General features: G+C 37.6%; 2 protein-coding genes across 3 annotated transcripts; both read right to left on the bottom strand.

Moving 5' to 3' along the window:
- Window positions 1–3,398: 3,398 nt before the first annotated feature.
- Window positions 3,399–8,424, bottom strand: LOC125365397 (olfactory receptor-like protein DTMT). Of its 2 annotated transcripts, XM_048365427.1 has the most exons (2): window positions 8,414–8,424; window positions 3,399–4,332 (listed from the first exon to the last, which is right to left on the bottom strand). In XM_048365427.1, the coding sequence occupies exons 1-2, from the start codon at window positions 8,422–8,424 to the stop codon at window positions 3,399–3,401; spliced, it is 945 nt and encodes a 314-aa protein (XP_048221384.1). The 2 variants fall into 2 exon arrangements, with proteins under 2 accessions (XP_048221384.1, XP_048221385.1); XM_048365428.1 differs by lacking the exon at window positions 8,414–8,424 and having other exon boundaries at window positions 3,399–4,337.
- Window positions 8,425–15,761: 7,337 nt separating this feature from the next.
- On the bottom strand, window positions 15,762–16,703 carry LOC125365388 (olfactory receptor-like protein DTMT). Its single transcript, XM_048365417.1, has one exon. The coding sequence runs from the start codon at window positions 16,701–16,703 to the stop codon at window positions 15,762–15,764; it is 942 nt and encodes a 313-aa protein (XP_048221374.1).
- Window positions 16,704–27,701: the final 10,998 nt, after the last annotated feature.

Below are 27,701 nucleotides of genomic sequence, written 5' to 3'. Positions count from 1 at the left end.
TGCCCTGATTTCTACCTGCCAAGAAGGTAAGCACCTTAGTGTTATAAGAGGAAGTGTGAAGAAGCACTGAATATAAGGAACTTCCGCTGTAGTTAGTAGTTGAATCTTTCCTTAGTCAAAATATAGTCATATTAAGACAGAACATTGGCAGGTAAAGAAAATTAGCTATATGGAAAGGGGCTCCAAACATGGTCTCTTGAATATTCACTGTCTACCAATCCCCCAGATAAAATATTCAGTGGCTCTTAGGAGTTAGACTAGCCTACAACCATCATCTGCTGGCTTGCAGCATGAGGAAAATGGCTGGATTCATCTATACTCCAGCTTCAGTGACTTTTGCAGACATACAAAACTATGGGTTTAGAATGCTGACACTTTGAAAAGCACAGAGTATTCTACAAGAATACTATTTATTCATTCCCATTCACAGAGTGGTGATTCCCTATTACATTTGGAGAGATGCGGGCCACTGCATCAACAGTGGAAAACAGTAAGGATAGTTACTTTTAAACCATTTTTGATAATTGCATGATAGAGCTACAGAATACTAGTATCTGTGGTAAGAGATTGTAGAATGGCTGTTCAAGAACCCCTCCCAGCTTACCCAGGTGGTCTGAGTGGGACTTTGAAACCTGCTTCCTGTCTCCCAATTCCACACTGTGCATCTCCAGCCAGAGCCCCTGCTATCATCTTCTGACTCCTTTCTTCTACAGTACCCTGATACCTGGGATCTCTGGTCCCAAAGCTCATTAGTAGTAAATCCTGTATTTTCCCTCTCCTGTAATGTCGCACCATCCTGGGCCACATTTATAAACAAATCATGTCCAAAGACAGAATTCTGGCTCTACTCCAAGTCTAACATTTTCTGGAAAGTGTCCCTTGATCTTGAAGGCCTATGCTACTATTTCTCTTCTCTATCTTCTACAGTTTATCACCTAGCACAGTTATCAGAATCGAATACTGTGATACTTGATTACATTGTCTTGTTATCCAGTTACATCCATATATATTGATCTTTCCTCCCTGGCTAGACTTTAAGCTAGACTTTGAGATAGGGAGTGATGTACTAATTGATGAATTGATTCTTGATGTACAAGAAGTTTTGCTCTTTTTCCAGTCCTAAAACTTGAATTCTGGGGGGTCTGGGCACTGTCCCTGAGCTTCTTTTTGCTGAAAGCTAGCATTCTACCACTTAAGCCACAGCTCCACATCCAGGTTTTTCTGTGATTAATTAGAAATAAGAGTCTCACAGTCTTTCCTCCTCAAGCCATCTTAGAACTGCAATCCAGTGCCTGGCCAATGTACAAGAATTTTTATCCATGGGTTAAGCCATATAGTCCTTTGAAAAAGGTTTATTGAGTAATAACTATGTGTGTGACACCAAGCCATGTGGTGTGGTAACAGTAGTCAAGGTAGACATAATTTGTGATGTCAAGCAGTCTCCAATCTAGAAGGCAGAGATGACTCCTAACAAAGGGTCATAAATATCATCAGAGAGGGAGTACAAGATGTGCATGGATCACTTACATAGATCACTTATTACATAATTGCATCCAATGAGTCAGGAAAGATACAGTTCTCCTTTGTGTAGGTTAAGCAGAATGAAAATTCAACATCCCAACATCATAACATATCTGAAGGAAGTATGACTAGAAGAAACAAAACTCAAAATAATACAGTATATATGTATGTATATATGATAAACCCATAAGCAATATCAGACAAAATGGTGAAGAAATGAAAGCATTACCTCTAAAGTCTAGAATAAACCAGAGGTGTCTAGTCTCTTTGCTTGTATTAAGTACAGTGGGTGAATTCTTAGCTCGAACAATGAGGCAAGGGAAAGAAATAGACTACTGTAAAGAAAGGAAAAAGTCAAATTATTCCTGTATGCGAGTCAAATTGTCCCTGACATGATCATCTACTTATAAAACCCTAAAATTAATTTTTAGAAAATCTTAGATGTGATAAATACTTTCAGCAATAGTTCTATAGTAATTACATATGATAATGTTCTTGTTTCTAGGAGCACCTGAATCAGAATTATTTACTAAATACAAGGTGCGGTAGTATAGCTTAGTGGTGGAAAACATGCTAATGAATCGAGGCCTGGGGTTTAATCTTCAGCACCAAAAGAAATAAAGGAAGGGAGGGAGGAACAAAGAAAAGAAAATGAAACAAAGAACTCACAAAAACACCAATTAAAAAAGTATCTTGATGTTAAAAATTGTATCAGGTAACTTTATTGGAAGTGACATCATCAAACAAGATATGAAACAAAAGACAAAGTAAAAACATGGATGGAGCATAGAATTCAAGATAGTGTGTGTTATAGTTAAATTGTCCACAAAGACTCATATGAAGGGGTCCACTAGGCAGATGAGAACAGGATTCTCTAGAGGAAGCTCTAGACTGTGAGTGGAGATTTAGGGAGTCAGCACAACGCATGACAGGATGAAAAATGGACTTGAATGCTATCAGTTGGGAAGAAGAAAGGATCCTGGTTGGAATCTACTTCATGTAACAGTGATTACAAAAGTGTAAGTGAGTGGCAATTTCCTTTCTTTCTGAAGTGAGATAGATGAGAGGAAACCATAAAATGAGAAATTCCCAAAGCTCAATTCTTAACACAGTTGGATGTGTGAACTTGTTGATCTCCTTTTTCGTGCTGTAAAGCACTGATAGTATCTACTCCCCTTCTTAAGAGGGAAGAAAGAAGTCTTATAGGTATAAACTACATATGTGAAGTCCAAAATACCAAGCTGATGAGCTTTTTACTAGCCTCTCATACTTTTTCCATTACTGAAGAATAAAATTAAGTTCCCAGGTATCAAGTAATTCATATATAAAGACAAAATATGTTATAACAACTGGGTTAAAAATTTACTGAGGGTTATGCAACTCAGAAAATATTTTCTAGATATATAAATATAAGTCAGTGTGATTCAAGGAAGCACAAATAAAGTGATGTAAAATTGACTATATGAGGGCCTATGTAGGAGATATTAGCAAAAAGTTAGGAGATTGATGCTTAGATGTCATTATCAACCTGTAACTATACAGAATTGCTTTAAAAATTATACCATAGAATGAACAGAGGTCTAGATTGAATGAAAAGGTCCTGAGACACTTAACAGAAATGGAGATTACATAAAATACTGGCTCTTATACTGTTTTTCACAATAACCTAAACAAGAAAAAGAAGATATAACCAGCTCATCAAGAATCCTATTCCTTAGTTCAACTACTCAGCTAAACCTTCTTTTCTTTGTATATTTCATAATTCTGAAGTGTGCCTTTCAAACAGAGTCCTCATGGTAAAAGAAAATCAGTAGTAACATTGAATATTAATGTGTACAGTTAACTGAATAAAGTCATGCAAAATTCCAATGTTGCCATCATAGAAAGAATGGAATCTTCCTACAAAGAACTCTTTCCAGAGCTCCCTTCATGTCTCTGTTCCTCAGGCTGTAGATGAAGGGGTTCAGCATGGGGGTCACCACTGTGTACATCATAGACATGACAGTCTCCTTCACTGTAGAATTATTAGCTGATGGACATAAATAGAGACCAATAATTGTCCCATAGAACAGGGACACCACAGACAGATGTGAGCCACAGGTAGACAAGACCTTGCGGATGCCATGAGAGGAAGGGACCTTCAGGATGGAGGACATGATCTGCACATAGGACACTGTAATGAGTAGGAATGGGATGACAACAACAAGCCCTCCCACGATAAATATCACCAACTCATTTACATGAGTGTCAGAGCAGGCCAGCTTCACCAGAGCAGACAAATCACAGAAGAAGTGGGGGATCACAGTGTTCCCACAGAAAGACAATCTGGCCGTGAGCAGGGTGTGCACCATGGCATGGGACATGGTCAGCACCCAGGACAGTACCACCAAACCCCCACACAGCTTGGGGCTCATGATGCTGGTGTAGTGTAAGGGGAAGCAGATGGCCATGTAGCGGTCAAAGGCCATGGCCACAAGAAGGAAGCTCTCTAGATCTCCAAAAAATAGTAAGAAATACATCTGTATCAGGCAGCCTGCGTAGGAGATGGCTGGAACTTGGCTCTGCATATTCTTCAACAGTTTGGGCATGGTGACAGAGGAGAAGCAGAGGTCAGAGAAGGACAGGTTACTGAGGAACCAGTACATGGGTGTGTGGAGATGAGAGTCCAGTCGGATGAGGACAATGATGAGGCCATTTCCTATAATGGTGGTAAGGTACATGGTCAGGAACAGGGCATAGAACAGGTGCTGATGTTCTGGCTGGATGGGTAAGCCCAGGAGGAGGAACTCTGAGATGACAGTTTGATTCCTTCTCATCACAATCAGTCTTCACTATCTTTGAGGAAAATGGCAGGATACTTTAAAATCCCAGCTGAAAAAAATATACTTCCATAAGATATGGTCTGTTAGGTGTTCTGCAATAATTAATCTCAGTCAGATCCCTCTAAACATTAAACATAGGCAGAACCTCTACAATCACTAGTTACTTTTTCACTTTTCTTAACATTTTCCAGTTTTTATGTTCCAGTTTATTATAATCGTTGTTTATTTGCTTCTAGAACAAAAGCATATTGGATTTTCAATTACTTGGCCGGCTGGTTATTCCTAGTGTCATAACTTGTTTCGGCTTTGTTGGTTCTTTATGTGTTAATATTTCTCAATAAAAACCTGCTTTCATAATTCTACATTTGCCCAAATGAATGAGGGTGTCATTGAAAGCTCTACTTAAGTATTTATCCACCCTGTAGAGCTTTATACTCTATGGATGGATGATGGTCTTCCCTTGAATATACAACAGACCATATGGACAACAGATTCTGAATCAAAGTCATAATTTCAGTGTGCTCTTCTTTTTACCTCAAATTCACCCACTCTCACATATTTAGTAAAAGGAATCCAGTCTCAAACCCAAAACCTGAGAATCTGATTTTGTTGATTAATACCTTTCACCACCCACATCCAACCTAATAAGTCTTACAGATCCTGAACTTATCTCTGTTCCTAATTCATCTATACTTCATCCCAAATTATCACTACACTAGACAAGGAGTACCTCTTATCTTCATGGACTAGTGAAGGAGTCTCTGAAATAGTCTCCCTGCTTCTGAGCTCTAATACTGTTCTCCAACAAACTACTTTCCCATTGTACAGTGTAAGATAAAAATCTTGTCATCTCTCACCTGATTAAGACAATGGGAATATTCCATTCTAGACAAAAAGAACATTTCATTACTTGCTCCTTTTTTACCTTCCCAGTCACTCTGCTGCTGTGCTGGATGGTTAAATCATAACTGCAAGGCTTCCTGCTTTCACACTTGTTCCTAACATTTTCTTCTCTCTGTTCCATCTTATCTGCCTTGCTTCTGCTTACACTGTGAATCTAATAAACGTGACTGGCTCAGCTTAATACCGCCTCTCTTCCTAAGCAATGGAAGACATGTTGTTCCTTTGGCATCTTGTATCTACCCCACAGCACTAATCACCCTTGATCATAGGTTTATAGCTGACTTTCCACCAGACTATATATCCCATGCAGAAAATGCTATGTCTGGATTTAGCCTGGATTTAGCCAAATTCTATTTACTGTTATCAGCTGCATTCTGGCTAAAGCAAATATTCCTGCACCTTTAAAGTCATCAAAGGTCTACCAAGTTAGAGTAACTACTTCAGTTCTTTCTTCCCAGAACAAGTACTACTCTGAACCTTTCAGCCCTAATAGTTGACATTCTGTTACAATTTCCCTAAAAGTGAATTCTCAAACATGGGTTTCATAGGGGCAACTCAGATACACTGCTCTTAAACATTTAGATGACTTCATTTAAACATCTTTATTGCATATATCGGTAATATTAGGGTAAGACACAGTAAAATTTTTAGAAATTATTGGGGGAGCAAAAATATTCCATCAAGTTCTTCCTCCAATACCTACAAACTATGTGATAGTTAATTTAATGTGTCAGTTTGGCTTGGCCAATTAGCCTTCATTACATACTGGTACTCGCACAGTCAACTGGAGGTCTTAAGAGCAAAAACTGCAGTCTTATAGAGAGATAATTCTGCTGCAGACCTCCTATAGACTCAACTGTAATATCAAATGTCTTGGGTATCCAGCCCACTGGCCTAGCCAGATTTCAGACTTGCCAGTCCCCATGACTGAGGGAGGTAATTTCTTAAAATGATTAAATTCTGTGTATCTCCCCTGCTCCATTCTATCACTCTCTCTGCATCTGTCTCTCTCCCTCTTACTCTCTCTCTCCACACACACACACACACACACACACACACACACACACACACACACACACGATATGTATGAAGGTCCTTCACAATAAAAAGATATAAGTACCCCCAACTTTCCCCTATAATGGTGCTTCATTCAGCTATACCAACAGTTTGCATGTGAACATTATCTACCAATATTACAGTTGAAAAAACCTACTAAAAATTAACACATGGCTTCTCAAAAGATTACTATTCTCAACCCTGAGGAGGCCCCAGCTCTGGTGTCCAGTGTATGACCAGGGGTCACAAGCCGGAATCCTCACCTGCAGATGCTACACTAAGGAAGAAATGAGCTTATGAGCTCCCTGACCCACAGAACCAGAAGTTCTCAGTCTGGAGTGCACAGAAGAATCTGCGAAGGTAGAGCTTCCTTCCTTTAACAACCTTAGAAAATGTTATGGCAAATGGACTGGGTTGAAGTAACAGGAGTACACCACTTTTAAATTACAGGCTACTGGATTTTCTCAGAAAAATCAAACACAATTTCTGAGAGAAGGCCTGTCCAAAATTTTAAAACACCACAGATTACTTGAAGAGAAAATAAACCTTAAGAGGTACATCACTGGGCCTGGAATGTGGCTTAGTGGTAGAGTGGCTTACCTAGCATGCATGAAGCCCTTGGTTCAATTCCTTAGCACCACATACACAGAAAAGGCAGGAAGTGGCACTGTGGATCAATGGTAGCGTGCTAGCCTTTAGCAAAAAGAAGCCAGGACCAGTGCTTAGGCCTTGAGTTCAAGCCCTAGGACTGGCAAAAAAAAAAAGAGGCAGCATTAAAGCCTACCTACCTCACAGAGCTGTCATTACATAGAAGTGACATCATATTAATGAAAATGTTACACAATGATGGTAATGGATGCTACCTTTAAGAAATGTAATTGGCAAACAATAGACAAAATACTTGCAGGATGTTGTGAAGACTTGAGAGGCAGAGAAGCATTAACACAGAGAAGTTGTCACATCTAAACATCTATCCTGCAGACCATCATACAACCTGAGAAAATAAGACCTTTGTGTTGAAGTCCACTGAAGGCCAAACAGTCACCATCATGTTTGACTCACCCAGGATGACTGAGAATGACCCAGCCTTACACCCTTCTTCCTTTTATTCAGTACAGGTATGTGAAACAATAGTCTCTGTGGTCACAATCTATGCCCCACTCCTGGGACTCCCATTCTCCTCATCCCTGGGCCTAAGGGAACCTTCTCCCAGAGGAGCCTAGATCCTAAAGTAACTCATTAAAGACAAAGTGAGTTCCCAAGACCTCTGTAGGGCAAATCTTTGACTAGGAAAAATCAGTGACTGATTAGAACCTTCCTCATATGTGTTTATTTGTTAGAGGATATCAGGGATGGATAAATGCCCATGGATGCCACTTATAATGTACATTTATTCATAGATTGTTTAGAGATTGTTAATTTTTTTTGCCAGTCCAGGGCTTTGGACTCAGGGCCTGAGCACTGTCCCTGGCTTGTCTTTGCTCAAGGCTTGCACTCTACCACTTGAGCCACAGTGTCACCTCTGGCCTTTTCTATATGTGTGGTGCTGGGGAATCAAACCTAGGGCTTCATGTATAGGAGGCAAGCACTCTTGCCATTAGGCCATATTCCCAGCCCCTGTTTAGAGATTAGACAAAAGCAATGGATACTCTATGAGGGAATCTGTTTCTGTACTGTCAATACTGATGCCCATTCCCATCTTTCCTATTATATCATATTTCCCTGATTATTGTCAGTTAATAACAAGACTGGAAAACAGAATATGAATTCTCCTATTTAGTTCTTCTTTTTCAAAAATGAGTTTGATCAGTTTCTTTGTCTTTCTGCATAAATTTTACAAGTCTAGTATTAACTTGTGCATGAAAGTGCTTATTGCAATTATTTTCTTGAATCTTAAAATTGGTTCTTATATAGACAGCATCTTAGATAATTGAATCTTTCAGGAAAGTAGTATATCTGTTTATTAAATCTTCTTGTCTTTATTGTTTTGAAAATAGAGGTATTACACATATAATAATTTCTGCTTATATGTATTTTGTTCCCATGCTTTTAGTTACCTGCACTCAACTGTGGTCTCCTACTACCTTCTTCTTCCTGTTATGGATCTGAACGATGACTTCATCCACCACATCCATCCTGTACATATTACCTGGTGGACAATCACTTTTTAGTCATCCTGGGTATCAGACAGACTGCCATGGTACTACAGTGCAATAAGTAAATCTAACATAATAAATGTTACATAAGTTCAAGTAAAGTTTCATTTAAACTTTGCACAGCTGCCTAAATGCTACATCCCAATGCCTATGTCTTCACCTCACAATAGAAATGTACCAAATACCCTACAACTTATTAATGGATCAAAAATGTGCTATTTATACACAATGTAATTTTGTTCAGCCATAAAAAATGACATTATGTCATTTTCAGGGAGTTAGATGGAACCAGGTCCAGAAGGACAAAGGTCACATTTCATATACATACCTACCTACACACATGCATATATTTACCAATATATAGAATCTATAGAGTATATTCATAAGTTTACTTTTTATTCCAATGAACTTTATTTAATTTTATTGTCAAGGTGATGTACAGAGGGTTACAGTTACATATGTAAAGAAGTGAGTACATTTCTTGTCATACTTGTTACCTCCTCCCCCATTTTTCCAACCTTCCCTACCCCACCAGCGCTCCTCTCCACACCCCCCCCCCGAGTTGTACAGTTATTTTCCAACATATTGTTTTGGGAGTATCACTGTTGCATTGATTTACCCTTTTGTCTCACCATTTTGATGTTTCCCTAATTCAGATAAACATAAATACAATATCCAGGGTACCAAAATTGTGTTTATTTTATGTACATTTACAGAATACATTCATCTATCTACATTTGTGGATCTAGATTTATAAGTATACTTTCATATAGTATTTATATTTATAAATGTATCTACATATAGAGCTGTGTCTATATTTATATGTATGTGTCCAATTGTGCAGCTAATTGATGGGATTATAAAGGAGGAAGAAAAGATGTTAGAAGGTGAACAATATCAAGTAACTGTGAATGAAAGGAAAAAAACAAAACTCACTGAAATTGAATAATAGGGGGTAATGGAAGCAAAGGAGTCAGTCTGTTTAAAGTCCTATATATGCATATGGGAAATGTCAGAGAATAATAATGCAGACCTAGAAACAATGACAGACATGTAAAACAGGTCCTGTCTGGGATAAAGATACTGGTAGAAGGAAAGAGGGCAACCAGAGAGAGTGAAAAGGGGCAGCTATGGTCAACACACTTTATATTTGTGTGTAAAAATGGAATAATGAAGCTTGTTTTTGTTTGTTTTTTTATTTAAATTTTTTATTGTCAAGCATATACAGAGCGGTTACAGTTAAATCCTTTAGGCATTGGATACATTTCTTATACTGTTTGTTACCTCCTCCCTCATTCCCCCTCCCCCCATGAAGCTTGTTGATATTGGTTTGGGAAGGGATAAAGGAGTATGAGGAATGGAATGGAGGCAATCTGTCTAAACAAGGAACAGTGTATACATATATTAACTGTGAAAATGAGACTCCCATGTACAACTAATTGATACTAGTAAAATATGTGTGGGAAAGGCTGTTCAAACTGAAGACAAATTCAGTAAATGCACAGGACACAAAATCAATATACAAAGTTAATAGGGATTCTACATACTAATAACTATCCCAAAATATTTTAAAATAAGTCACTACAAAATTATTTAGAAATACATTTAAACAAAGGTATTAAGAGCTCTATACACTGAGAAGTATAAAACTCTAATAGCTTGTATTAAAGAACTGACAAAAAGTGGAAATGTCCATGTCATTAAAATATCCAATACTTCAGTCTTAGTAGAGGACAAGACACAGATGCATTTCTTCTATATGTAGATATCTAGTTTTTACCATTTGTTGAAGATTCAATCTTTTCTCCAATATATGTTTTTTATTCCTTTGTCAAAAATCAGATGACAGTAGCTGTGTGGGCTTATTTCTGGATCTTTTATTCCATTCCATTGATATTCCTGAATCTTTTACATCAAAGCCATGTTGTATTTGTTACTCTGACTCTGTAGTATAATTTAAAGTCAAATGTTTTGATACCTTCAGCATGGCTGTGTGTGTGTGTGTGTGTGTGTGTGTGTGTGTGTGTGTGTGTCCTGGAGCTTGAACTCAGGGCTTGTGCTCTCTCCCAGATCTTTTTTTTTTTTTTCTCAAGGCTATCACTCCACCATTTGAGCCACAGCTCCACCTCCACTATTTTTGGTGCATAATTGGAGATAAGAGTGTCATAGACTTTCCTTCCCGGGCTGGCTTTGAATCATGGTCCTCAGAACTCAGCCTCTTGAGTAGCTAGGTTATAGGTATGAACCACTAGCACCTAGCAGCATTGCTAGTTTTGTGCAGGATTTATTTGGTTCTTGTGGGAGGAGGGTCTTTCATTTTTCCATATAATTTTTAGACTGATTTTTTTCTATTTTGGTGCCGAATTGCATTGGAATTTTGATGGAGATTGCATCAAATCAGTAGATTACAGCCCTCTTCCAAATATTCTGATTTATGACAATGGAAGGTCTTTTCATCTTCTGATGCTCTCTTTATTGCTTTTTGTTTTGTTTTATTGTGGGGCTTGAACTCGGGGCTTGGGTGCTGTCCCTGAGCTTTTTAGCTCAAGGCTAGTGCTTAACTACTTTGAGCCACAGTGCCACTTCCAGTTTTCTGGTGGTTAATTGGATATAAATCTTGTGGAGTTTACTGCTGGGGCTAGTTTTGAACCAAGATCCTCAAATCTCGGCCTCCTGAGTAGCTAGGATTACAGGTGTGTGCCACCAGTGCCTGACCAATGTTTTATAGTTTTCATTGTAGAGGTATTTCACCTCTTTGGTTACATTTATTTTTAGGATTTTTAAAGTGGCTATTGGTAATAAAATTGTTTTAATGTCTTTCTCTGCCTGTTGGTGTAAAGAACAGCTACTGAATTTTGAATATTGATTTTTGTATCTCACTACATTGTTGAGAATGCTAATGACATCTAGGAGCTTTTTGATGGAGTTTGCCTTTTCAATGTAGGATCTGAAAAAAATGATAATTTGCATTCTATCCTATTTGAATGCCTTTTCTTTCTTTCTCTTGTCTTACTGCTCTGGTGATAAATTCAAGCACTGTAACCTAGGGAGACTAGACATCCCTCACACTAGAAGAAATGAAACCAGTTTTTCTCCACTTAGTATGATGATGTTACACATAACATTTATTATGTTGAAGTATGTTTCTTTTGTTCCTAGCTTCTACAGAGCTTTCACCATGAATTAATGTGGAATTTGGTCCTAAGGATTTTTCTTCATCTATTGAGATGATGATGTAAGTTTTTCTGGTATTATGTGATGCATTATTCTTACCGTTTTGCATATGTTGAATCATCCTTGCATCCTTATGCTGAAACCAATACATCATGGTAGATGATTTTTTTAATGTGCTGTTGTTCCAGTTCTCAAATATTTTATTGACAATTTACATTCATGTTCACCATATTTTCACTATTTTGGTATTGAGGCAATACTGGCTTTGTAGAATTATTATGTTGGTATTTCTTCCCTTCATTTTTTTTCAAATAGTTTAAGGCAAATTGATGTTTGTTCTTTAAAAGTCTGGTCAAATTCAGTAGCAGATGCATCCAATTGTAGGATTTTCTTTGTTTGGAGATTCCTGACCCAATTGCATTATTTTTTTTCTTTTTCTCTGGGACTGACTTTTTTTCCCTTATTTATTGTCAAAGTGATGTACAGAGAGGTTACAATTTCATACATTAGGCATTGGATACATTTCTTGTACTGTTTGTTACCTCCTCCCTCATTCCCCCCTCCCCCTCCCTTTTTCCCTCTCCCCCTATGAGTTGTTCAGTTGGTTTACACCAAACAGTTTTGCAAGTATTGCTTTTGTAGTCGTTTGTCTTTTTATTCTGTGTCTCTCAATTTTTGTATTCCCTTTCACTTTCCTAGTTCTAATACCAGTATATACAGTTTCCAATGTACTCAGCTAAGATACAGTGATAGTGCAGGTACAACCACAGGAAGGGGATACAAAAGGATCATCAACAATAGAAGCTACGATTACACATGGCATGTTGAAAGTAATTACAACAGTGATATATCACTTGTTTCCATAACATGGAGTTAATTTCACTTAGCATTATCTTATGCATTCATAGGGGCATAGCTATTAGGCTCTTCTGATCCTCTGATTTGACTAGCCTAAACCTGTGCTAATTATTCCCTATGAGGGAGACCTTAGAGTCTATGTGTCTTTGGGTCTGGCTCACTTCACTTAGTATAATTTTTTCCAAGTCCTTCCATTTCCTTACGAATGGGCCAATGCCATTCTTTCTGATAGAAGCATAAAATTCCATTGTGTATATGTACCACATTTTCCTGATCCATTCGTCTACTGAGGGGAATCTGGGTTGGTTCCATATTTTAGCTATGACAAATTGTGCTGTGATGAACATTGTTGTGCTGGTGGCTTTAATGTGTTCTTGTTTCTGGTCTTTTGTGTAGACGCCCAAAAGTGGGGCTGCTGGGTCATAGGGGAGCTCTATGTTTAGCCTTCTGAGGAATCTCCATACCGCTTTCCAGAGTGGCTGGGCCAGTTTGCATTCCCACCAACAATGAAGTAGGGTTCCCTTTTGGCCACATCGCCTCCAACATTTATTATTGTTAGTTTTCTTGATATAGGACATTCTTACTGGGGTGAGATGGAATCTCAATGTTTTTATTTGCATTTCTTTTACCAATTGCATTATTTGTTACAGCTCTAATTAAGCCGTTTATATCTTTTTGGTTGAGTTTTGGTATATCATATACATCATTTATCCAGTTCTTCATTTTCCACTTTATGGGGGTATACTTTTTTTTTCAAAATATTCCCTAACAATCTTATGAATATCTATTGTGTCTGAGTATCTGTTGTAAAAGCCCCTATTAATTTCTAATTTTACCAATGTGGGTCATCTGCCTTCCTCTGCTAAAAGTTTGTCAAGATTGTTTATCTTTTCAAAGAATCAATTCTTTGTTTCATTGCTTTGCTCATTTGGTCTGTTTCATTCATTTCTGCTGCAATTTTTATTACTTCATTCCACTTACTGGTTTTGAGGTTGGCTTGTTCTTCATTTTCTAATAGTTTGAGGTATTATATCATTACGTTGTTTCAAATACAGGCACTATTTATACTAAAATGTTCTCTTAGTACTGCCTTTTCTGCATCGCACAGCATGTAATAGGTTGTGTTTCCATTCTCAATTGAGTCTAGGAATTTAATTCACATCTTCAAGTGTTTTGTTTAATTTATGCTTTCAATAGTTTTTAATTGATTTGGATCTATTTTTAATATTGATTTGGATCTATTTTTCATACATTTTAATCTGTTATTTTAGTGGCATTATACAGAGGAGTTACAGTTAAATAAGTCAGGTAAAGAGTACTTTTCTTATTGGACAATGTCACTCCTTGATAAGCTCTATTTTTAAAGAAAGTTCCATGGGCTGGTGAGAAAAATGGGTAATCTGTTGTACAATAGAAGTCTATACAGGTATCTGTTTAGTAAATTTTATCAAAAGTGTTGTTCAGTTCTAAGAAGCCTTTTGTCTAATATTTCTACTGATGAGAGTGAGGTATTCAGGTTAAATAATATTATTGTATGTGGAACTATCCCTTTATGTTTAGCAATTTTGTTTTATGAACTTGAGAGAACCAAGTTAATGTGTATATATTTGGAATATATAATATATATGCGTATTATATATATATATAAAAATATCCTTAATGGCCATATAGTGAGTTCATATAAAAAATTGTATCAATGGGCTGGGAATATGGCTTTAATGGTAGAGTGCTTGCCTAGCATGCATGAAGCCTTGGGTTTGATACCTCTACATGAACAGAAAAAGCTGGAAGTGGCACTGTGGCTCAAGTGGTAGAGTTCTAGCCTTGAGTAAAAAAAGCTCAGGGACAGTGCCCAGGCCCTGAGTTCAAGCCCCAGGACTGGCAAAAAAAAAAGCAGCAGTAATTAGATATATTTATTCCTTATCTTGGTCATATGTCAAAATAAGGAATGAGACAAAGAAAAGGCTCGGATGGGCATAGAATTCAATGTCAGGTGTGCTATTACTGAATTGCCTATAGTTTCATGTGAAGACAACAATGAGACTGGTGAGAACACAATTAGGAAGGTCTCTGAATGAAAACTGGGTTCTTCATAGAGATTGGGGAGGCAGAACAATATAAGAAAGGATAAATAAGTATGACTTACAAAAGTTTTAGAAGAAACAATGAAAGAAATAGACCATGGCTAGAATATGAATAAGATTTTTTTTTTTTTGGCCAGTCCTGGGGCTTGGACTCAGGGCCTGAGCACTGTCCCTGGCTTCTTTTTGCTCAAGGCTAGCACTCTGCCACTTGAGCCACAGCGCCACTTCTGGCCATTTTCTGTATATGTGGTGCTGGGGAATCGAACCCAGGGCCTCATGTATATGAGGCAGGCACTCTTGCCACTAGGCCATATCCCCAGACCATGAATAAGATTTTTTAAAAGGATGGCAATTCACCTTCTTGTTGCAGTGGAAGAAAATGAGGTAAAAACAACAACAACAAGAATCATATGGTCTTCCATCCTACAAAGTTCAGCTATAAATAGTCTGATATTGGGAAGTTTCTTAACTCCATTTTCAATCTGTGAATCAATAATAGCATCCTCTCTCTTTGGTTTTTCATGAAGATTAAAAACAAAAGTTTAAAATTTATTTGTGAAGTTCAAAATACCAAGTACAGGAGAGTTGTTTTTAAAACTGAACTTTTTAAAAACAAGTCTCTCATTCTTTCTCTATTACTGAAGAAAAAGTTCCAGGGTATGAGGTAATTCCAATATAAACATAATAAAAAATATAGCAATGAAATCAGAAACAATTTATTGTTAGGCAAACAGAGATTGAAATTTTCTAAACACACACACAATGAAGGTGGTGAGGAGATAGCACAAAGTGTTGCAAAATTCACTGCACAGTGACATAGGGTCTAAGAGATTGAGGTGTTTGTATATCAATAACTACCAACCTGTGACTATGGAGAAATAAGTTATAAATCACAAAATTGAGAGTTTTGCATAGATGATAAGATCCTAGAGACATTTAAGAATGTAAGGAGAGGGGATCACATAAGATCAGTCATTCTTACACTGTAGTTTCCCAAGGTTGGAAGAAACAGGAAGGTATAGCTAAGTCAAAACTTTATGCAGCTAAACTTTCTTTTATATATTCAACAATTATGAAGCATTCCTCTTTAACAGAAGTCCCTCATGATGAATGGAAAATCAAGAAAAGCATCCTTGTGTTTATACTATATATGATGAATGAAATTATACACAATTCCAATGTTTCCATCATAGAAGGAATGGAATCTTCCTACAAAGAACTCTTCCCAGAGCTCCCTTCATGTCTCTGTTCCTCAGGCTGTAGATGAAGGGGTTCAGCATGGGGGTCACCACTGTGTACATCATAGACATGACAGTCTCCTTCACTGTAGAATTATTAGCTGATGGACATAAATAGAGACCAATAATTGTCCCATAGAACAGGGACACCACAGACAGATGTGAGCCACAGGTAGACAAGACCTTGCGGATGCCATGAGAGGAAGGGACCTTCAGGATGGAGGACATGATCTGCACATAGGACACTGTAATGAGTAGGAATGGGATGACAACAACAAGCCCTCCCACGATAAATATCACCAACTCATTCACATGAGTGTCAGAGCAGGCCAGCTTCACCAGAGCAGACAAATCACAGAAGAAGTGGGGGATCACAGTGTTCCCACAGAAAGACAATCTGGCCGCGAGCAGGGTGTGCACCATGGCATGGGACATGGTCAGCACCCAGGACAGTACCACCAAACCCCCACACAGCTTGGGGCTCATGATGCTGGTGTAGTGTAAGGGGAAGCAGATGGCCATGTAGCGGTCATAGGCCATAGCTACAAGAAGAAAGCTTTCCAGGTCTGCAAAAAACAGGAAGAAATACATCTGTGTCAGGCAGCCTGAGTAGGAGATGGCTGGAACTTGGCTCTGCATATTCTTCAACAGTTTGGGCATGGTGACAGAGGAGAAGCAGAGGTCAGAGAAGGACAGGTTGCTGAGGAACCAGTACATGGGTGTGTGGAGATGAGAGTCCAGTCGGATGAGGACAATGATGAGGCCATTTCCTATAATGGTGGTAAGGTACATGGTCAGGAACAGGGCATAGAACGGGTGCTGGTATTCTGGTTGGATGGGCAAGCCCAGGAGGAGGAACTCTGAGATGACAGTTTGATTCCTTCCCATCATGATGTGGTTCCAGTATCTCTTAAGGAAATAAAGTGCTTTAAAAATCCAAGTGAAAAGAACATATTTAGTAAGACATAGTCTTTTAGGCATTCTGTAATAACTGATTTCATGATCATCACAATAACTACAATATCTAAACTCTAAATTTGTATATATAATCTGTTTAATTCTTAATGACTTTTTTCAACACTTCTTTCAACATGATCCTTTTCCTTTCCATTGTCTCTATTTGCTTCTGTAACAAGCAAATACTAGATTTCTTGTTACCTGTCCGAATGACAGTAGTAAGGAATTATATCTTGCCTTGCCCTGTCTTTCCCTTTCATGTTGATGTTCCTCCATTATTTGTCTAAATATTCTCCTCTTAATTCTACATACACCCCCTCAAAACAACTCATGTGCTCAAATGGCTTAGATTTCAACTTCAAACTCTGGTTAAGGATAAATAATGATCTTCCCTGGAATATACCACAGGCAGTGAAAAGGAAAAGTACAATGGATTCCAAATAAACGTGGTAATTTCAGTCTGCTTTCCTTCCTATACATCTTGATCCAGTCACTCATTAGTAAAAAGAATTCAGGCTCAAATCAGAGAAATGAGATTGTATTCCATTGGGTTATTCACTCATAATGCACAACAAATTTAGAAAGTCTAGTCCATTCTGAACATCATATGCTTCCTAATGTATCTGGTCTTTATCACACACATCACTATCCTAGACATGGATACCTTTCATCAGAGACTACTCAAACCTCTCAAATCATCTGTCTGCTTCTCTGATTAAATACCCTTCCCCTCTAACAATGTTCTTTTACAGTGTACATTGTAAGATGAAAATCTAATCATCTCTCTTTTGATTAAATATTTTGATAGATTTTCACGGCTCTTAAAAGGAGCATTCATTTCTAGGCACAAATGACATTTCTGTCATCTGATCAGTAGATCCTTTGCTACTATCACAACCCTATCTGCCTTCACAGCCATCCCAAGGCAATGCTGGATGTTTAAGTCATAATTTCCAGGCTTCTTCCTTTCATTGTTCCTAGCCCTTTTCCCTCTGCTTCATCTTACCTGGCTTACTCTCCCTTACTCTGCAGGTACAGCACGTGTGACTTGCTCAGCTGAGCCTTCCCAGTTTCTCCAGATTATGTAAGACCTGCTACTATGACCTCATAGTTCCTTGTATTCATCTCACAGCTCACAATACTATTGATCACAGGTTTAGAGTTGACCTACCACTAGGCGCTACACAATGTAGAAAATGCTATGTCTGCCCTCAAGGATGCATCAAAGCTAGCACCTGGCAACATTTAGCCTTTTGGGATGAGACATATATTCCTGTACCTAAAAAGTCAGAAAAGGTCTATCAAGTTAGAGAAACCACTTTTGTGATTTCTTCCAAAACAAGAACTTACTAGGCTTACTTTACATAATGTTCTGTGACAAATTCCATGGATGTAAATTTGCAAGCATGGAAAATAGCAGATAACTTAGATATACTACTACTATTAATTCAGATAACAGCAGTTAAATATCTTCATTTCACTTTGATAGTGGTATTGGAGGGGAATACAATACAGTAAGTTTAGACATTCTGCAGAAACAAAACATATTCCCTAAGCTTTCATTTTAGCTCATTCTCCAATATCCATACCCCTATTTGATAGTTTAATGTGCCAATGTGCCTTGGCTCTGGTTCCTAGCTTTAGGAAAACACAAGGCTTGATGTTTCTATGAAGGCATTTTGTAATGACATTAGTGTTTAGGTCAGTACAGTTTGATTCAGTCAGATTAAATTTCATTATGTAAAAAATAGGGAGGGGGAAAGTGGGAGAAACATGAGGGAAGAGGTAACAAGTTTGATGAGAAATGTACTCACTACCTTACATATGTAACTGCAACCCCTCTGTACATCACCTTGATAATAAAACTACATTTTGGAAAAAAAAATCACAGCTAATTGGGAATCTTATGAACAAAGTCTGCAGCCTTATAAAGAGGAGAAAAATTCAGCTGCAGGCTCCCTTCAGACTCAAGATTAGTATAGGCTGCCTTGAGCATTCAGATTTACCAGTTCTTAAACTTGCAAAAGCTAATTTCTTTAAACAAATTCGTTTTCTGTGTTTCTCTTGGTTTCTCCATCTCTCCCTCTTCCTATTCATGAACATATATGGGTATGACATGGGTCTTATTTCTTGAGAACTCTAATAAACCCGAGAATTCTCTAAATATGAAAAAAACAACCAGAAATACAAGAGCTAGAAGGCTGCTCCTCCACTGAAAAGGCCCGAGGCCAAGAGCTTGGCTCGTCCTCGTGATAATGGTGTTTAATTCAAGTGCATCAACAGTGCACTTAAATGTTCTCTGCTCCCATTATACCTGGAAAAAAATGTCTCCTGAAATAATATACCTGGTTTCTCAGTTCACTTCCCTCATACCTGCAGAGAGCTCAACTCTGGTGTCAAGTGCATGAGCTGGAGTCACAAACCAGAATCCTCACTTACAGAAGCTTCACTGAGAAGGAAATGAGCTTCCTACCTCCCCGACCCATGAGACTAGAGTACACAGAAGAATTCACAGGGACAGAGTGTCTACGATTTAACGTAAATGTGAATCACTTGGGAAGTCTGTTAAAATATCAGTTCTGATTCTGTTGTTCAATTTTTACAATTTGACATCTAAATAAAGCTGGTGTTACAGTAAGTGCTCTGAGCTGGACATACACTGCCTTTAAATTGCAGGTGAGAATTCTCATAAAATCAAAGCAAAATTGAGGAGAACTGTTTGAATTTCTAAAACTACAGATTATTTAAAAGAAACAGAGCTTAAGAGTTACAATATTAATGCCCACCTCGCTCAGAGAGCTGTCATTACATGCTAGGGACATCATCTTAATGAAGATCTTACACAGTGATGTTAATGGGTGCTATCTTTAAGAAATGTAACTGGCAAACAATAGACAAAATACTTGTAGGATGTTGTAAAGTCTTGAGCGGCAGAAAACCATAACACAGAGAGGTTGTCACATCTAAACATCTATCCTGTAGACCATCATACAACCTGAGAAAATCATGTCAAAGGCCATTGAAGGCCACACAGTCACCATCATGCTTGACTCACCCAGGATGTCTGAGAATGACTCCCGTGGCCCAGCCTGCCACCCTCCTCCTTTTATTCAGTTCAGGTATGTGAAACAATAGTCTCTGTGGTCACAATCTATGCATCACTCCTGCTACTCCCTTTCTACTCATCCCTGGGCCTAAGGGAACCTTCTCCCAGAGGAGCCCAGATCCTAAAGTAACTCAAAGACAAAGTGATTTCCCAAGACCTCTGTAGGGCAAATCTTCCTTGAGTCCTGCAGCAGTGACTTGCTAGACTCTTCACCATAACTCATCATTCTTTGGAATATGGAAGGCATGGAGAGCATCATAGATGCTTCCTTAGTCATTGAATTAGTGAACTGTTAGGAGTATTCTGTAGCTGGAGTGTAGTTTAGGGTGGGGTAAGGTTGAGAATGTTAAAAGAAATTTGTGAAACTGTGAATGGTTTCAAATATCATAGCAATGTAAAAGCTTACATGAAATCATGAGATGTTTTGAATTAGACTACCACTATGAAAAGCTCTTATTTCCGAAAGATTTCCAAGTCACAGTCTCTCAATACAACATGCCTCCCTGTACATCATCCTATACTGCTAACAGGAGTCAGCCTTCTATGATCCAATTTTGTATATATGCCAATGCATGGGAAGGCATGAGTCAGAGCCTTCCCTCAGCTCATATTCCATTCTTTCTTGGGTGAAAAAGAAACCCAATAACTGAATTACCACACATTTTGTTACTTTCACTGCATTATCTGTCTAGGAAAAATATCTCAAAAGATCCACTATCACCATCACTACACTACCATCCCATTATCTATCTCTAGCTCTCCCCCCCACCACTTGGTCTCACTCTCAAGAGATCTATGTTTATGTGTGTGATGTGAGTGTGAAATGTCACTGTACATCTCACATATGGAAGGCTTTGTCCTCAATAAAATGTGCACAGGTGAGGCACAGGGGAAGTGATTGGATCCTGACAACTCTGATTTAATCAATGGGTAGATCAACTGATAGATTTTTTATTTGATGGCATTACTGGGAGGTGATGGGAACAAGGAGGGAGTAGTAGGGAGGGCATAGTCAGAGGGAGTAGGTCACTGGGATTGGGCCCTTGCACAGCCTTATCCCAGTCTAACTAACTCTCTCTCTCTCTCTCTCTCTCTCTCTCTTCTTTCCTCCCTCCCTTTCTTTCCCTCTCTCCCTCCCTCCATCCCTCTTGTTCTCTCATTCTTCCATTTCATGGCTGTCAGGATATGAGCTGTTTCATTCTCTCATGACCTTCTACCATGATGTATATTGCCCAACCACAGTCCTATATAGAACCAAGTGACTATCAAATTGAAGCCTCTGAAAATAAATACATCTTATTTGCTATGTCAGGGGGATTTTTTTGGTCACAGTGTTGCAAAACTGACAAATATAATACTAAAATGCTTGGGTGAAATATTCAACTTCCAAATCAGTAAAACATACCTTGACAGAAAAGGATAGCCTTTGACAACTTACTTTTACCTTAAGTTCTCTCAGCCCCAACTCGTATTTCAACCACAGTTTCAGGAATAAGTTTTTCAATGGCTTCAAATGGTTTTCCTAGATGCAACTTTAATCCTTCTGCACATGCTCCTTATTTCTATTCTGGATGTCTTTGGCTCCACAGAGAATGAGATCATGAGGACCCTCCTCAACACTCATGCAAACACTAATGCCTATGATTCACTTTGAATTATCTTAAGAGAGTGAGACCTATGAGTTGAGGAGATTATTGCATAAGGAAATTTGTTTTTCCTAGCACCAATTGTTGGAAAGTCTACACTCCACTCAACTATGTTTGTGCCTTTGTTGAATGTGGACAGAAGAGCTGGGCACTGCAGCTCACACTTGTAATCCTAGCTACACAGAAGGCTGAGATCTGAGGATCATGGTTCACAGCCAGTCCAGGCAGGAAAGTCCATGAAACTCTCATCTCCAATTAACCACCCCCAAAAGCCAGAAGTGAAGTTGTGGCTGTGGCTCACGTGGTAGAGTGATGGACTTGAGCAAAAAAAGCTCAAGAACAGCACCCAAGCCCTGAATTCAAGCCTCAGGACTGACTCTCTCTTTCTTCTCTCTCTCATACACAAAGTAAATGAAAGATATATGAGGGGATTTATTTCTGTCTTCTATTCTGTACTCTCAATACTCAGAGAGACAAACAGATATCACTATTCTATAATATATAACTATATAACATTTAAATCTTTAATACTACATTTTCTGATTATTTTCAGTTTTTGGTAAGACTGGAAAACAGTCTGATTTCCCCTGTTTTGTTCCTTTTTTCCAAAACTGATTTGGGTTCTACTTTCTTTGCCTTTACACATTTTATAAGCCTAGGATCAACTTATACACAAAAGTTCTTGTTGGAATTATTTTGTTGAATGTCAAGATCAGTACTGTAACACACAACATACTAAGAAAAGTTGAAACATTCAGTCCAGGAAAATGGTGGATCTATCCATTTCTTAAATCTCCTTTGATATATTGGATCAGTATTTTGTTGTTTTAAAAATATAGGTATCACATATAGAGTTGTTCCCACTAATAGCTGTCTATTTTACCATGCTTTACTTGCCTCTAGTCAACTGTTCCTCAGATTGAACAGAAAATACCACAAATTAGCTCTCTCTAAGTTTTAAATCATATGCCATTCTGAGTAGCACAATGAAGACCTGACTTATCGTCATCAAAATGATGAAAGGCAAATGATGAAGAGGTGAAAAAAAGGAAACGTTTGATCACTATTGATGGGCATGTAAATTGGTGCAGCTATTATGGAAGCAATATGGAAGTTCTTCCAACAATAAACAAAACTGAAGTTCAAACTACCATGTGATTCAGCAATCTCACTCCTGGGTATATATTCAAACAGATATGATAGTACTCCAGAAACTCAAAAGCCAAGCTACAGAAGTAACCTAAGTGCCTATCAATGAATAAATAGATAAAAAAATAATGTGGCATATATATACCATGGAAGTATATTTGGCCTTTGAAAGGAAGAAAATCAATATCAATGGTAACAGCACTGGTGTATTCAGAGAATAGTACATAAAGTGCAATAAGCCAAGTATAGAAAGACAAATAACTGTAATAAATAAACATATGTGCAACATCCCAAATTATCAAACTTCCTGACATTAGGATAGTGGTTACCAGAGACTGAGAAGGTTTGGAGAAATGTTTGTGAAAGAGTACAAGTTTTTCTTTAAACAGGAGATATACATTTTTAAGATTTGTTGCATCTTATGATCATAATTTAAAAAGTAATGTGAACTACCAAAATTCCAAGAGCATAACTATGAAATGTTCCCACAAGAAGTTTTCTCTAAAAGTTGGTCTAAAATATAAACATACATGAAAACGTATACAGTTATGTGCATATGTACAAAACCAAATTGACTAAAGGCCCAAAATAATTATTATTTTGACCTAACAGTTTAACAAAAAATACCAGGAAATGGAAACATGCTTTGTCAAGGAGAAGTAGGCAACAGGAGAGAGAAGATAAATTGATAGAGGAAAGGTGGCAATCACAATCATTATATTGAATGTACCTATATAAACATGGAACCACATAAATTGAGGGTAACAATGGAATTAGGAAAAATGGGGAAGAACAATAGAAGTGGTGACATTGACCAAGATACATTGTAGTCATACTCTGACTTGGTGAATTGAAACCCCTTTGTACAAATATGTAAATTAAATCAAAAAGAAGTGTTGTGAGGTGTGTCAATCAGCAGGATTTAATCATTCCTTAATGTAATCAAACATAAATATGTTATCCTACTTTGTACTTTGAAATAAAATTAAGAAATGAAATTGAATTAAACTTTTTAACCCTATAAAATATATGAGACCTCTATCCTAAAAACACTGATTCAAGAATTCAAAGAAAATGTAAGGAAATGAAGACAGGCTCTGTTCATAGATTATAAGTCTGAACATTGTAAAGAGGTTGTCAGATCTGAAATAGATCTAGAGATGCAGCAGTCCTTAAAAAGTTCAAAAAGAAGTTTTTGTGTACAAACTGATAATCTGATTATAAAATTTATAGAGAGGACAGAATCTATAAAGTAATCTTCAAGTAAAATTGCCAAAGCAAATCAGCAGAATATGGTCGATATGATTTGGATATTATGTCTCCAAAATCCGTATGTAAAGGATGAGAGCCAGGGTTGCAGTAGTGAGAGCTTGAGATGTAGGATCTTGTTGGAAGTTCTTAGAGATCAAAGTGTGGGCTACCTTGAAAGGGATCCTGGGATTCCTGTCTATTTCTCTCTACTCCAGTTTGGAATATGATACTTCCTTCCCATAAGCTCTGCAATCACTGTCCATTCCATAAAGCAATATAGGCAAAAGGGTGGCAATTTCTGAAGCTGCTCTTGGCATAGGCCTATACTCCCTACAAACTATAAACTAAACAAGCCTCTATTTATAAGTGTCAGATCTTTCACTGCAGTGGTGGACGTTTTATTAATAGTATAGGCATTTCAACTAATGGTGCTGGCATAACTGACAATCTATATGCAAAAAATAATAATGTCAATCAATATGTCATCTCTAGGCAACAGTATGAGATGGATCACAGGCTTTAGTACTTTTGTGAATGCTGAAAATTTCCCATGACATCTACTCTGTGGAGCCAGAGATGTCCCAGAGTGAAAATCAGTGGGTAGTATCACCTTCCTGTGGTTGTACCTACACTATCTCTGTATCTTATCTGAGTATACTGGAAACCGGGTATACTGGTATTAGAACTAGGAAATTGGAAGAGAATACCAAAATCGAGAGACACAGGGTAAAAAAAGACAAACAACTACAAAAGCAATACTTGCAAACTGTTTGGTGAAAATGAACTGAACAACTCATGGGGGGGGGAGGGGAAGGGGGAGGGGGAGGGGGAATGAGGGACGAGGTAACAGTACAAGAAATGTATCCAATGCCTAATGTATGAAACTGTAACCTCTCGGTAATTCAGTTTGATAATAAAAATATATATAAATCAAAAAATTTTTAAAAAGAAGGAAATTTAGAATAAATAGCTGCTTTTAAGCTTAAAAAAAAGAAAATCAGTGGATAGACGGGGACAGTGCGGTGCTCGCTAAGTCACAGCTACAAAAGGCATCTAAAAGAGGTGCATGGTAGAGTGCTATGATTTCGGTTGAATAAAGTTGTGAAAACACAGAATTGTGAAACAATTCTAGATTCCATGCAGGTTGAACAAAAAGAACAAAAATGTAGTTCTTGAAGAGATATGTTCTGCTGAGGGATGGAAAAATGGCTTCTCTTCTCTGGAAGATGAGCCTATCACATGGACTCCTTTATGTACATGTAAAATAAATAATACACAAAGAACAGAACTATCACCCTCCTTGAGTTAAATGGTATTTATTACCAGTGGGAGAACTAACTTTATACAACCAGAGGAGGGAAGACATGTTTTAAAATCTTGGAGAATTCTTTGGACACTTCATATTTTGAAGGCCACCAACAAATGGTAATAAAAACTAAAATAGCCCAATAAATGCAATACCAATGAGGACACAGATCCCTAGAAAGAAATTTCCACTAAGCCACTATGTAATGGTCTGATGCAAATGATGAAGGCCCAGATGAAGATAAATATGAAATGAAGTAGTGTGAAACTAAATCATAAGTGCCATATATGGTCACATGATGAGGTGCAGGGAAACAAAGACCTTAGAATTAAGAAGTTATATGAAATGCATGGAGAAGTGGAAGAGTGTTTGGGTGATATTAAGACATTCTAGAGAGAAAAAGAATTCAAAGCAACTGAATGAGGTAAAAAAAAAAACCAGGATACTTTTTCAATAGAAGAAAAAAAACAAGTAATATAGAAGTGCTTTTCTCTTATGTTATCTTCTTATTCTATATTTCTCTTAGCTATACTTTATACACATATATGGTTAAGTTGTGCAAATCTGGTCCTTCTTAAATGCATTTCTCTCTTCTCTTTGTAGCCGTTAAAAGTGGGTTGTAGTGAAAGATATGCCATCCTTGAAGCCAAAGCATGGCTCTTTCGTGGTGTCTGCTTGAAAACCACAGATTGCTTCCTATTGTCTGCAAGAAAAAGCCTAAATTTTTACTCTCATAAGATCTATGAGAGCATTCACAGTCTTTCCCTGTTCATTTCATGCTTTTTTCAGTCATCCTTCTTCACCTCCTAGGATATAAGCGCTATCCTGAAAAGCCTCCAATCCTTTTCCCTAAAGAGACAATGAGTAAACATCTGTCTCTGAGCTGTTCTCCATCCTTACTATCCTCAAAAGTACACTCAGTTAGGATCAGTGACTGTAATCAACCACCACAGGATTAAGACAGAATTGGCCCTAGAGAAGTTCTGGGTAATTATTAGCTTTTAATTAGTTCCACCAGACTTGACGTCCCTGGGAGGTAGAGACTCTTGGGCCCCATGATGGTTAGCAGAGATGTTTTGTTGCAATTTAATATCATTTGAATTCATGGTCATGGCTTAATCTTTTTATTAATGATTGGGTTCATTACTGTTACTGTGTAATATACTCTTCCAAGATTATATCATTTTCACTGTTGGCTCTGCCAACATGGTTGGAATGATAGAGTGCTTGCTTTTCAGGTTCAAGCTCCTGAGTTCAAACCCAGTACTGCCCAAATAATGGACAATAGAATTTAGCAAATATTTTCCCAAGGTACATGTAGAAGCAGTGAACAAACATATATGATATTCTATATCATCAGTCATTCTCTGAAGATATTACTATTTTCAAGGAACACATTTCAAAATAGTTATCCACAAGTATAATTCTTGGTTTTGAAAATGAAATGTAAATGTTGGTGGCAATGTAAATAAATTTTAAGTCTAAACAGATTGCTAGTGGGAATATGAACTGGTACAGCTGCCCTGGAAAATGTGCCAATTCCCTGAAAAGCTAAAACATAGAACCAAAATAGGACTCAGAAATTCTACTCATAGATATATACCCAAAGTAAATGTGTCCAAAAGATACCTGAACATGAATGTCCACAGGAGCAATATCTGTAATAGTCCCCAAAAGGAAAGAGCTATCAACTGATGTCTAGGTAAAATAAATGCCATGTGGTATATCCATTCAGTGGAGTATTACATAACAAACAACTGCTGCATGAGCACATATTGTTTCATGAATATACCTGGAAAACATTACTCTCATTGAAAGAAAGTAGTTGCAAAATTTATATATTGTATGATTCCTTATATGAAATATCAAGAATAGTCCATAAAATCCATAAAATCTTCAAATAGAAAGGTCTTCCCCAGGATGAATGTGGGTCGCACTGAAGAAAATGGAGAGAAGCTATTAATAGGTATAGAAATGCTTTGGTCCTCATGAATAGATTCCAAAATTGAATGTGGAACTACACAACTCTGAATATACAAAGATTTAACAGTATAGTTTATAAGGATGTGTGCTAGTTGTCAAAACTATGTGCTTTTATGTGAGGACTTAACAACCATTTCACTGAATTGGCCTGTGAGCCTATTAAACACTGTTTGGGGTCATATAAGTCAATATATGAAGAGCAGAGGTGCCAATCAGCCTACTGGGAGAATAATACTGGTTACTAGGGGAAACATTGATGGTTCTACACAAGAGCAGCAAGTACTCTGTCTAAAAATCTTAGGGAAATCATGGCATACATACTTATAATGGGCAATTTAATATGCACAAATATAAAATAAGAAATGTTACTATATCACAATCTATTTATGGGATGGCCAGTGAAGACACATTGTATGTACTAAACCTCATCCAGCCAATGACTGCCAAATTCAAGGACCAGACAGAAGAAGGAATTATGTCAACCATGGCTA

The sequence above is a fragment of the Perognathus longimembris genome, chromosome 17, assembly GCF_023159225.1.
Source record: "Perognathus longimembris pacificus isolate PPM17 chromosome 17, ASM2315922v1, whole genome shotgun sequence".
NCBI classification, from domain to species: domain Eukaryota; kingdom Metazoa; phylum Chordata; class Mammalia; order Rodentia; family Heteromyidae; genus Perognathus; species Perognathus longimembris.
This window is presented reverse-complemented; position numbering and strand designations above follow the sequence as displayed.